This window comes from Staurois parvus, unplaced genomic scaffold (assembly GCF_062004578.1).
Source record: "Staurois parvus isolate SC_StPar_1 unplaced genomic scaffold, SC_StPar_1.0 ptg000059l, whole genome shotgun sequence".
NCBI lineage: Eukaryota > Metazoa > Chordata > Amphibia > Anura > Ranidae > Staurois > Staurois parvus.
In genome coordinates this window covers 16,115,566-16,127,914 of record NW_028317855.1, presented here as the reverse complement: position 1 = coordinate 16,127,914, position 12,349 = coordinate 16,115,566, and the positions used below count along the sequence as shown (strand labels likewise).

General features: G+C 41.4%; 1 protein-coding gene across 1 annotated transcript in view; it reads right to left on the bottom strand.

The window, feature by feature from the left end:
- AIG1 (androgen induced 1) overlaps nucleotides 1-8,678 on the bottom strand; it is a 362,106-nt gene extending 353,428 nt beyond the window's left edge. Inside the window, exon 1 of the mRNA XM_089668636.1 lies at nucleotides 8,350-8,678. Within this exon, the coding sequence (XP_089524762.1) occupies nucleotides 8,350-8,490 (141 nt within the window). The 5' untranslated portion in view covers nucleotides 8,491-8,678. The remainder of the gene's footprint in view (nucleotides 1-8,349) is intronic.
- Nucleotides 8,679-12,349: the final 3,671 nt, after the last annotated feature.

Sequence of the window (12,349 nt, the reverse complement as noted above, 5' to 3'; positions counted from 1 at the left end):
TATTCCTTGTCGCTCCTTGTGTGTTTTTATTATTTTATCAATTATTGGCCACTGTATGCTGACATGAGAATGCCAGAACATTGTAAAATGTTTTAAAATTAATTTTATTATACCTGCTAAACCTTTTTCCTTTACTGGCACAATCTCACGTCAACATAATCACCCTCACATGCTTTTGGCATGCTATTAGTTCAAGCCCCGTTCCCCCTTAGCAAATTGGTGTGGGAAGGTGATGGGGGCACAGTAGCATATTAGTAGCCAGAAATGGAACAGAATAATAAGGGCAGGAGAGTACCATGTTTGGTGCATAGACATCAACAGTGCTTAGACTACACAAATATGGTGAGACTTCATGTGCAGAAAATGATGTCACCATCTTCTCGTTGCCACAGATGACCACTACACCCCCTCCTCCCAACTTCCTTCCTTAGTGTCTATAAGAATGCTAAAGTATTATTCCCCCCACTGTCATAGTTCCTGCCACTGACACAATGGGACACTATTCTTTCCACTGACACCAAATGATGAGACACTATTCCTCCCATAGATACCAACAATGAGACACTATTCCTCCCATTGAAACCAGTGATGGGGCACTATTCCTTCCACTGACACCAATTATGGGGCATTGTTTACTCCCACTGATGCCAGGACATTTTCTTCTCCCACTGGTCACAGTTCGACCCCACTAAAGTTTGAAGGACAAGAAAACTGGAGACCCCTGGCATAGCCCCTGGAACTGTAGGCTCTGACTGTAAAACTAAGCTTACAGGTTTATCAGAATGGAGAAGGAGGTGGGGAAGAGCAGTGGGTGAGATAGAGGACACTGCTGGTACTGGCTCTAGTTGCCTTATGGGATAAGTTGCAGGTTAAAAAATGTGCATTTATTATTTTTGGTTGCAGGAGCCTGTAAAGGATTGCAAGAGCGATCAGCAGATTGCTTGTGCTATGCAGGTCTCCTAAAGACTTGTCAGTATATCTGTTTTCCAATACAGGAAGTACGGGCAAGCACCTACTGTATACTGACAGGAAGAATCATTGAACTACCACGGTGCTCCACAATGCTGCGGCAGTTCATTGAGAACTACAAGCTCACAGCCGTTAAGGCTGTCAGGACTTGTTGTTCATTCATTCAGAGAACACTGTGAATGAGTAACGTGGCAATTTGGGCAGAGCCCCGCACAGCCATGCTGTTTTTGAAAAATAACAACTTGTACAGATAACTTCTCCCCTTACCTGTGTCACAGGGAGGGTGGGATCCGGCAGTGGTTGCAGCATTGGGAACATGTTACATGTTCTAGCCTAAAACCAGGTGGAACAAGTAACGTTCCCAAAGGTGAACTTATCCTTTATGCTTTGCACCTGCAGATCCCAACATCTCCTATCCCAGACTTCAGCAGTGTATTGTTTTTGGAACTATCATTGCTTCTACCACAGATTCATTGTTGTCTCTATGTTTATTTCTGAAGCAGAGAAGTTTTCCTGGAGCTGACCCACAGTATATTCTTTCCAGTACTTTCACTTTCTACTGAAGAGAAAAAAACTGTTGTGGGGGCCTGTTTATTAGAGCACCAAAGAACAATAATAACTCACAAAACAACAACTTACTAAGATTTAGTTGAGGGTTTTTTCATTGTTATAACTACAGCAAAAAATCAAGATATTTCTGCTAAATTTCACCATTGCAGTTAAATGAATTGATATCAATTGAAAAGGACAAAAAAGGTCAAGTTTTGGTTATTTTTTGGTGCAATGGGCTTTAAGTGAGGCTTCTACCTTCCCTGGACATAGTCTTGCAGCAAAACACGACCTCATATTAACTGAGAATAAGATGCTAGCTATTGTAACAAACATAGCATATTGTAATAATTGACTTTTTTGGTCTGTGTCTTGTCACAATTGTCTATTTTTTTGTGGATGCATTGTCACAATTGTTCATTTTTTGTTTGTACACTGCTCAAAAAAAATTAAAGGAACGCTTTTTAAACAGAGCATAACATCAAGTCAATTAAACTCCTGGCATATTGATCTGGTCAGTTAAGTAGTAGAGGGGGTTCTTAATCAGTTTCAGCTGCTTTGATGTGAATGAAATTAACAACAGGTGCACTAGATGGGTAAAAATAAGACACCAAAACAGAAATGGTTTTACAGGTGGAGGCCACTGACAATTTTTTCCCTACTCATCTTTTCTGACTGTTTTTCATTAGTTTTGCATTTGTCTAGGGTTAGTGTCATTATTGGTAGCATGAGGCAATACCTGGACCATACAGAGGTTGCACAGGCAGTCCAACTCCTCCAGGACGGCACATCAATACGTGCCATTACCAGAACGTTTGCTGTGTCTCCCAGCACAGTTTCAACAGCATGGAGGAGATTCCAGGAGGTAGGAAAGCTGGACAGGGCTGTAGAAGGTCCTTAACCCATCAGCATGACTGTTATCTGCTCCTTTGTGCAAGAAGGGACAGGATGAGCACTGCCAGAGCCCCACAAAATCATCTTCAGCAACCCACTGGTGTGAATGTCTCTGACCAAACAATCAGGAACAGACTTCATGAGGGTGGCCAGAGTGCTCGACATTCTCTAGTGGGCCCTGTGCTCACTGCCCGGCACCATAAAGCTCGATTGGCATTTGCCATTGAACACCAGAATTGTCCGGTCCGCCACTGGCGCCCCGTGCTTTTCACAGATGAGAGCAGGTTCACCCTGAGCACATTTGACAGACATGAAAGGGTCTGGAGAAGCCATGGAGAACGTTATACTGTAACATGTTCTGAGTTCCTCCTGGTGCATGACAATGCCCGGCCTCATGTGGTGAGAGTATGCAGGCAGTTTCTAGAGGATGAAGGAACTGACACCACTGAATGGCCCCACGCTCGCCTGACCTAAATCCAATAGAACACCTCTGGGATATCATGTTTATGTCCATCCGACGCCGCAAGGTTGCACCTCAGACTGTCCAGGAGCTCAGTGATGCCCTGGTCCAGATCTGGAAGGAAATTCCCCAGGACACCATCTGTTTCATTAGGAGCATGCCCAAAGTTTTCAGGCATGCATACAAGCATGTGAGGGTCATACAAACTACTGAGTACCATTTTGAGTTGCTGCAATTACATTTCTGCAAAATGGACTAGCCTGCTGCATCATTTTTTCACTTTGATTTTCGGGATGTCTTTGAATTTAGTCCTCTGTAGGTTGATGATTTTCATTTACATCTTCCATTTATCATGGAATTTTCATTTATCTTCCTAACACATTACCCAGTCCATATCAGTATATCAGCATGAGATTATTCCCCATTGAGATCTGATGTGTTTTCAAAGTGTTTCTTTCATTTTTTTGAGCAGTGTATATGTTAGGAGCGTGAGACATGTTTCTACTGTATCTCTCCGTGCAACTGCTTCTACTGCCTGTCTCCCTATGACTGCTGTTCAGCCGCTCTCTTATCCCTGGCCATTGATAATGCCCATCTGCTCTCACTGGAGTGTGGCAAGGAGTGTCCTTGCTGGTCCAACTCCTCTAACCACATTGGCCACTGGTGCTGTATTGCACTATTTGTACATCACAAGCTCAGAGGTCTGGGATAATAAATGTGTTCAGCTTACTGGCTTTGTACTGATGCTTTGCCTTGTGATGCTACTGTTGCGGAACCTTTGCATGGACAATAACTATTCTACCGATTGCCATTCGACCTGACCCTTGCCTGGATACAGGTTATCCTGTTGTTCACCACCTGCACTGACCCTTGCCCTGATAATGGATTTGCTACTGAATGGAACCTGCTATGGCCTTTGCCTGGATAATGGATACACTGACTGCTGCCTGCCTGGATTCTGGCTGCTGCTAGCCAGCTCTGACCACTGCACACTTGGCATCCAGCATGTCATGGTCACTCCCTCTTTCTGTACCTACACTGAAGCTTTTATGCACTTTAAAGCTGCCTAATTTGGTATATGAACTACCCCAGGGGTTGCTGAGAACAATCACAGTTCTGCAACTATAGCTATGCACCTTAGGTCCTGCAGGCATGCAAGTGTCAATAAGTATACTAGTTTTAAAGTGTATCTAAAAACAAAAAACAAAAGAAAATTATATTTCGCAGCATAACAATGCTTGGATGTGGTGGCTACATTAGTTTTCTTTTTTAAGCATTTTTTCCTTTTTAACTTGGTGATCTAGCCAGTAACATTTTTCTGTCTTAGGGTGACTCCACTCTGTGGAGAAGCACTGAAAACACCATTGGAAAGCAGCATTGTCAACCTGTGGTTAGAGGGTAGTGTTAGGTGCACTATGGATTTAAATGGACTTTACTAAGATATTAAAATAGAATTCCTACTAACACTTTTTAAGCAGTTGCAACAACAGTTTTTGTTTCTTTTTTCCTTTTGGAAGATTTATATAATTCAAAAAGGAGCTAGCAAGCACCCCTGTCAATGTTAAATGGCTTGTCTCAACCCTCCAACTGCCACTTTTGCTGGGCAGCTTGGTCTGTTACAGAAAGTTGAAAAATAACAGACTTACTGGCCAGTTCGTCAGATAACAATCAAGAAAAAAAATTGAAAATAGAAAACAAAAGCAGCTACCACATTTAAGGATTGGTAAGGTGCAATATATAGCATTTTTGCTTTTGGGTGTAGATATGGTAAACCTCGCAGTGTATTGTCACAATTGCCCATTTGTTGCTTGCACATAAAAAAATACTGTCACTGATTTGTTGCGGCTGCCTGTTTATTGATTGTGTATTATCTTGAATGCCTGTTTGTTTCCAGTGTGTTATAACTACTCCCTAATACCACAATAGTAAATATATATATGATTCCATCTGTGTTCACATACACCATAAATTCAAAATTAAATATAACAAATAAAGTGACAGTGATTAAAAATCAAACACTAAAATTGTGATTATTAGCAAAGTATTCTTAATAATAGTCCCATCAATCAATAAACAGTCCAATAATAGTGATAAAGTAATTCATAAATCATCAATTGGTGACTTTCCGTGAATCCTCCAACCAGTAAAAATGTGCGCTCACCACCTTCTATGCCTATAAATATGCCTATTTTATAGGCATAGAAGGTGGTGAGCGCACATTTTTACTGGTTGGAGGATTCACGGAAAGTCACCAATTGATGATTTATGAATTACTTTATCACTATTATTGGACTGTTTATTGATTGATGGGACTATTATTAAGAATACTTTGCTAATAATCACAATTTTAGTGTTTGATTTTTAATCACTGTCACTTTATTTGTTATATTTAATTTTGAATTTATGGTGTATGTTATCACAGTTGGAATCATATATTTATTTACTATTGTGGTATTAGGGAGCGCTACATTTATAGGTATACAATTAGTTTGCACAGTTTGAGTTATGTGTTAAATGTTGGTGATCCATTGAAGCACATTATAAACATTTTTTGGCTTGCAAGTTATACATATATATATATATATATATATATATATATATATATATATACACATTGTGTTATAACTACTGTCTCTTTGTTGCAGATACTGTATATTATCACAATGGTCTGTTTCATCCCCATGTACTGTTACAATTTCCCATTTTTACCAGTGAATTGTAGCAATTCTCCATTTCTTGTCCACATATTGTTCAACAGTATATTGTGTAACAATCGTTTGTTGCCCACATGTTATCACAATTGGCTAATTGTTCCAGGAATAATGTAACGTTGCCCAAGTGTTGTCACAGTTGCCTGTTTCTTACCCACATAGTGAAGATTGCCACTTACAACATGTTGTTAGGACTACCCATTTGTTGCCCACATATTTTAAACATTACTCATTTTTAAACTATAATTTATAGGCCCCTTACTATAAAACAATGCTGCTATTATCCTTATGTTTGACCACATTACCCTACATGCACCACTAGTAAACCCTTTAATTTGCCCTGGAATACCATTCATTGATTGGTTGTTATGGGTTGCCACAGAGCTTGCAGATCAACATGGAAAGATTTTCTTAAGGGGAGATTATTTTGTTAAAGGGGATCTTCACCGTTTTAGTGGACTTGGCTCCTCTCCATCACACACACACCCTCCTCCGCTGCACATATATATTTTTTGCTGCATATTTTACTTGCTTTTTTTTGCAGATTAAGTTTTGACCTGCCCCCAATCCTCCATCATTTGACAAATGATGTCAGTGCCTCTCATGCCTCTTGGAATGAACATATCTCAGGAGGCACCCAGAGCCCTTCATGTCACCCCATTCACTAATGGAGGAGAGGGGAGGTCCTAGCAGCGCATCATAGGGAACTTGTGCTGTGCCAGAGCTGGTGCAGCCTCCTGATGTCACAGGGGAACATGGCGGTGCAGGACCCAGTGGCGGCTGCAGAGAAGAGGATCTCAGCATGAATGCTGGATATGCTGTGTGGGGAAGTATCTGAACTGTGGCCATCTCAGCATCAAGTAAAGAGGGAAGAATAAAAATAATAGAGGGGAGTGTGAACTTCCTCTTTAAGCAAATCCTCATAAGCAAGCTGCATGATAAAATTTAAAAAGCAGCAGAGTGGCAAATGGTTAGCACTTCTGCCTGGCAGTTCTAGGGTCATTGGTTTGAATCCCAACCAGAGGCAGACTGACCATTTGGGAACTCAGACACTGCCCGAGTTCCCGGGGTCAGTAGGGGGCCCCATGAGATGCCCCTGGTAACTTTCATAGGCTTTTTTGGGTGTGGTTTGAGTGTGGATGAGGACACAGGGGCCCCATGATCCCCTGTTGCCTGGGGGCCCCATAAATTGTCAGGCCGCCCCTGATCCCAACCACTGTATCACCTGCCTGGAGTTTGCATGTTCTTCCTGTGCCTGCGTGGATTTCCTCTGGATACTCCAGTTTCCTCCTACACTCCAAAGACATGCTGGTAGGTTAATTGGCTCTTGGCTAAATTGGCCCTAGTGTGTGTATGTATGAATGTGAGTTATATACCTTAGATTGCATGTCCCTTGAGGGTTAGGGACTGATGTGAATGTATAATATATATGTAAAGTGCTGTGTAAATTGACGACACTATATAAGTACCTGAAATAAATAATAAAAAGCTCATTTCACATTTTTGCTGAAATCACACCTCTCATCCTTACTTCTTAGCTTCTCTGATTTTATTAAACTAAAACCTAGTTGCCAGTATCACCATTTGCATATCTCTATTGCTCATTGCATTGCTGATTGAATATTTGCTTGGCCATAAGGCCCAAAATTAAAGTGTATCTATGGTCAAAACTTGAATCATATATTTCATTAAACGTGTTTGTAAACATGCTTTGGGATGATCCTCACACATTTAATTCTGGGACACATATTCACTATGCCAGTTGAGTATGCACTGCAGTGTCACAGAATTCACAGAGCCTGCCTTGTGAGCTACAGAGGTGCTGAGAGGAGGAGTTTCAGGAGGTGGACTCAGTACAGGAATCACTGCTTGCAGGCAGCAAGGGACCATGGGACAGGTAGTCCTTAGAAATTGAAAGTAAACAGCAGAGGAGAAGCTGCAAATCATGCAGGTAATCCAGGATGTTGTGGATAGAAATGACCAGTAGACAGGCATAAATCACAATGAGAAAGGAAATGTAACACGTTATCTTATTCTGGCTTTTCAAATATAACTATTGTTTGTATTCCTATTACAATGTTATGAAATAAAAGTGTACGCTGTGACCATAGAACTCCTTTAAAATAAGTGCACAAAGTTCACCATACCACTGCAATACAATGTACACTGTAAACATGGCCATTCTTCATTCATTCTTATCATTATGTATTTTAATTTGGGAGAGCTACCTTGTTTAAGAATTAAAAAAAAATGTTTTGTATCAAACTATGGTTTTGATACAGAACAAAAGTAGTAGTATACGTACTTTGGAAACTGAACTGGGTGACACTGGGATCTGGTGGTCTGAGGGATCCTGACACCTCGGAAGCTGATGTCTGAGGTTCGCTGTCCCTAGACTTCTGTTTTTAAAGCATTTACAATCTTTATAACAGTCTTTTTTTTTGCAACAAACACGTTGTTTACTAGTGATTGTTATTGTGGGGTTTTTTTTAATATACATACATCTTATATTCAGTCGCCTTTATATTGTTTACTATGTATTGCGACTCTTATCCATTTGCACCATCTTAAAAAAAAATAAAAAGCAGGTTAATGCAACAAAGTAGATGTAAAGCTTTCAACAACATCTTCGTATCATGAAAGTATTGTGTTACGTCACAAGCATTCTTATTTCAATATATGAAAAAAGCAAATACATACTAAAATAACATTGCATGTCTTTGTAACAAGCATGTGCTGGACCAGCTACAGAATATCCTGACTCACCAGGTCAATGAAGGTGAGAAATTTCCAGCTGCCTCCATAGGTCTGGTGTGCAGGCATCTCTATGGCCTTGTAGTGGCATAACACGGACAGGTAGGAGAGCAGGATGGCAGCCCGCAACACCTGGCAAGGGATAAGCGCCATAGCGGCTCGGTACACCGGAGGTCAGCACCACTGAAAGGGCCGCACACCCCTCCCCTTCTCCCCCTGGCTCTCTGTATTGTGTATGTCACTTCTTATTTTACTACCTCCCTCATTTGGAGTCTGGGGAATGGAATAGATGGGAGGAGGGAGAGGAGACACATGGCTAACACTAAGCATCACACGCTCCAGCCCAGAGGAGAGAGCGAGATACAGGGGAGGGAGCAAGTTGCTATGGAAACCGTGCTGATGTTGTATGAAAGACAGCATCCTTGGAATACCTTTAGATGTGCTTGCTGCTCGCTCATCCCTACTGGCCACTGTGTGGTGCAGACCACTGCTGTGCAAACTGGAACTGCCACTGGTACATTGGTTCTGCAAGTTTCTCAGTGCAGTTCATTTTCACACTCACAATGAAAGGTTACCCTTTTTCTACCAATTAGGGTCAGTTCACAAAGCCAACACACCAGGATAAAATTCATTTTTTTAAAAAAAAATAAAGTGATAGTTGTTTTCAGTTAAATGATATTCAAAAATCATATCCAAATGGCAATAGCAAGTAAAAAAGATAATGTACTTTGTTAGCCAGGAATAAATACAGAAGAAGGCAAAGAAATGCAATACCTTTTAGCAGCTAAATAACATATTTAAAAAATTGCAAAACATACAAGCTTTTGAGCTCTAAAAGCTCCTTCTCTGGGTATTAAGACAGATACAACTCCCGATTGCCCAACGCATCAAATTCAAACTGCTAACCCTGACCTACAAAGCCATTCGCAACGCCGCCCCAAACTACATAACTGACCTGATACCCAAGTACTACCCTACCCGTGCCCTCCGCTCCTCACAGGACCTCCTACTCCCTAGCTCCCTGGTCTCCTCCTCCCACGCCCAATTGCAGGACTTCTCTAGGACTTCCCCCATCCTCTGGAACTCCCTACCCCAATTCATCAGACTGTCACCCACCCTCCTCACCTTCAGGCGCACCCTGAAAACCCTCCTCTTCAGGGAAGCCTACCCCAACCTCACCTAACACCTTACCTCACCTAACAACCTCCACCACTCCTCCCACCACTCCATCCCCCACAGCCATCTCCTCCTGTATCACCTTCCCCTCCCTCCTAGACTGTAAGCTCCAAAGAGTAGGGCCCTCGAACCCCTCGTGTAGTGTTTTGTTACTGTCTTGTCTCATGTTCTGTCCCCCTTGCTACTGTACAGAGCTGAGCATACCCTTTGGCGCTATATAAATACTGTATAATAATAATAATACAACACTGTAGATGACAAAATACACACACACACCGCCCCCATAGCAGGTACAGAGGCACTCATGGGCGTTGCAGCAGAGATAAATCAAGGCAACAACATTTTACCCCTGGTTCACATATATGCGGCTAAGCAGGCCACGTTATATGCGGGCACGAGAGCCCATTCATTTGAATGGACTCCCGTGCCCCATCTCTGTGCATGTCTTCCAAAAACACAGCTCACACGGGAACCTCAGTTCCCAGTACGGTTGCATTTTCCAGTGCGGGCGGCGTGCTATTAGAAGTAATGGCACCCGCCCGCGGGTCCGCATCCCTCTGTGCAGGTGGTGCAGCTGCACGGATTTTCTTGCGGATCTGCAACGGCACCACCCGCACAGATGTGAACCTTGCCTTAGTTCCAACGGAGCTCACTCCATATTTGTCAAGACCGAGCTTTATCAAAACATGACAATAAAATTAAGTTGTTTTGATTCATAAGATAATTGTTATATTTTTATATATATATATTTATAAACAGCCGATTTAGATACATTTTAAAAAACTAGATTTAATATACGTAAAAAAAAAAGTTCTACATAACTCTGCAGCTGTTTATTCCTGCTATTACAGTTAATTGTATTGCTGCTAACACTATGGGGTTGATTTATTAAAGGCAAACAGACTGTGTACTTTGCCAAGTGCAATTACACTCTGCAGAGTGCAGTTGCTCCAGAGCTTAGTAAATGAGGTAAAACGTTCCTTTGCAAAGAATACCCACATGCAAGGAACATTTTAAAAATAGCATTTTTGCTTGCACATGTTTGGATGATGGAAGTCATCAGAGCTTCCGCTCATTTACTAAGCTTTGAAGCATTTGCACTTGCAAAGTGCACAGTCTAATTGTCTTTGGTAAATCCACCCCTATATGATGTTCCCACATATGACCAAATGTTATATCCAAAAAACAGTGCTGCGTGGTATCTTCCCACTTACCAAAACAATGCTGTGTATTCACTAATCATTCACACCTACAGTATACCCACTACACAAATGTAAATATAAAAACATTAAATTATGTGACATGTATTAACCAATAAGAATTCATCAGTCCACTTTATTATTTGTTAAATTATTATTAATTTATTACAGGTACTTTTATAGCACCATCAAATTATGCAGCACTTTACATATACACTCACCAACCACTTTATTAGGTACACCTGTTCAATTGCTAATCAGCCAATCACATGGCAGCAAATCAATGCATTTAGGCATGTAGGCGTGGTGAAGACAACTTGCTAAAGTTTAAACCGGGCATCAGAATGGGGAAGAAAGGGGATTTAAGTGACTTTGAATGTGGCATAGTTGTTGGTGCCAGGAGGGCTAGTCTGAGTATTTAAAAAACTGCTGATCTACTAGGATTTTCATACACAACCATCTCTAGGGTTTACAGAAAATGGTCAGAAAAATGCCTTGTTGATGTCAGAGGTCAGAGGAGAATGGGCAGACTGATTCGAGATGATAGAAAGGCAACAGTAACTCAAATAACCACTCAATACAACCAAGCAGGGGCGGACAGACCATTTGGAAACTCGGGCACTGCCCGAGGGCCCGGGGGTCAGTAGGGGGCCCCATGAGATGCCCCTGGTACCTTTTTCATAGGCTTTTTTGAGTTTGGGCAAGGACGACACAGGGGCCCCTTGATCCCCTATTGCCCAGGGGCCCCATGAGTTGTCAGTCTGCCCCTGCAACCAAGGTATGCAGAATACCATCTCTAAACTCACAAAATGGCAGAATGTTCACTTCCAGTTTGCGGCATGATGTCATTGGCTTCTCCCTATGCATGACATCACTGGCTTCATCAGGAGATTCATATACAGAAGATGAGAGCATATGTGAATTGATGCTGGTGTACACTTTCTATTGGAACCAAATATCCCCAATTTAAAGGGGAAAGCACAATAGACCTAACTTTACTTTAGGTCATATCGAGAAGGTGAAGAGATTAGATAATCGGTGTTGGGATTTACACATATATGGCGGAATTGGAGCAATCATTTAAAATGATTGCAAGTTGGAGTTCACAATATTGCAGATTGTGCATGTATATGCACTATATGAAATAAGGACACGGAGACACATACTGTATGGTGGACTGATCAATTTTTTATATGTCACATAAATAATTATTTTTATTTTTTATTTATTTGTGTGATGATTGTAGATGTGAATGATTACTGAATACACAATACATATTGTTTTGGTAAGTGTGAAGGTACCGCGTAGCACTGTTTTGAAAAATCTTGATGTGTTTCTTAGTGATTGCAATATACAGAGATATTGAAAATGGTAGTGACATAAACACACACAAAAGCTGAACTGGATGGACCATTGTATCTGTTCAACCTTATCAACTCTGTAAATATATATATATATATATATACAGTATATATACAGGGCCGCTGAAACTTACTCACCGTGCAACCCACTTATCAGCGTTGCACGGTGAGTAAGGCAGCAGAGTTGTCCCTGTGACCTTCCAAGAAGCCCAGTTTGTTGGAGCCAGAGGTTGTCCAGGACAACTGTTATGTTGCTCTGGTGGGACACAGAAAACC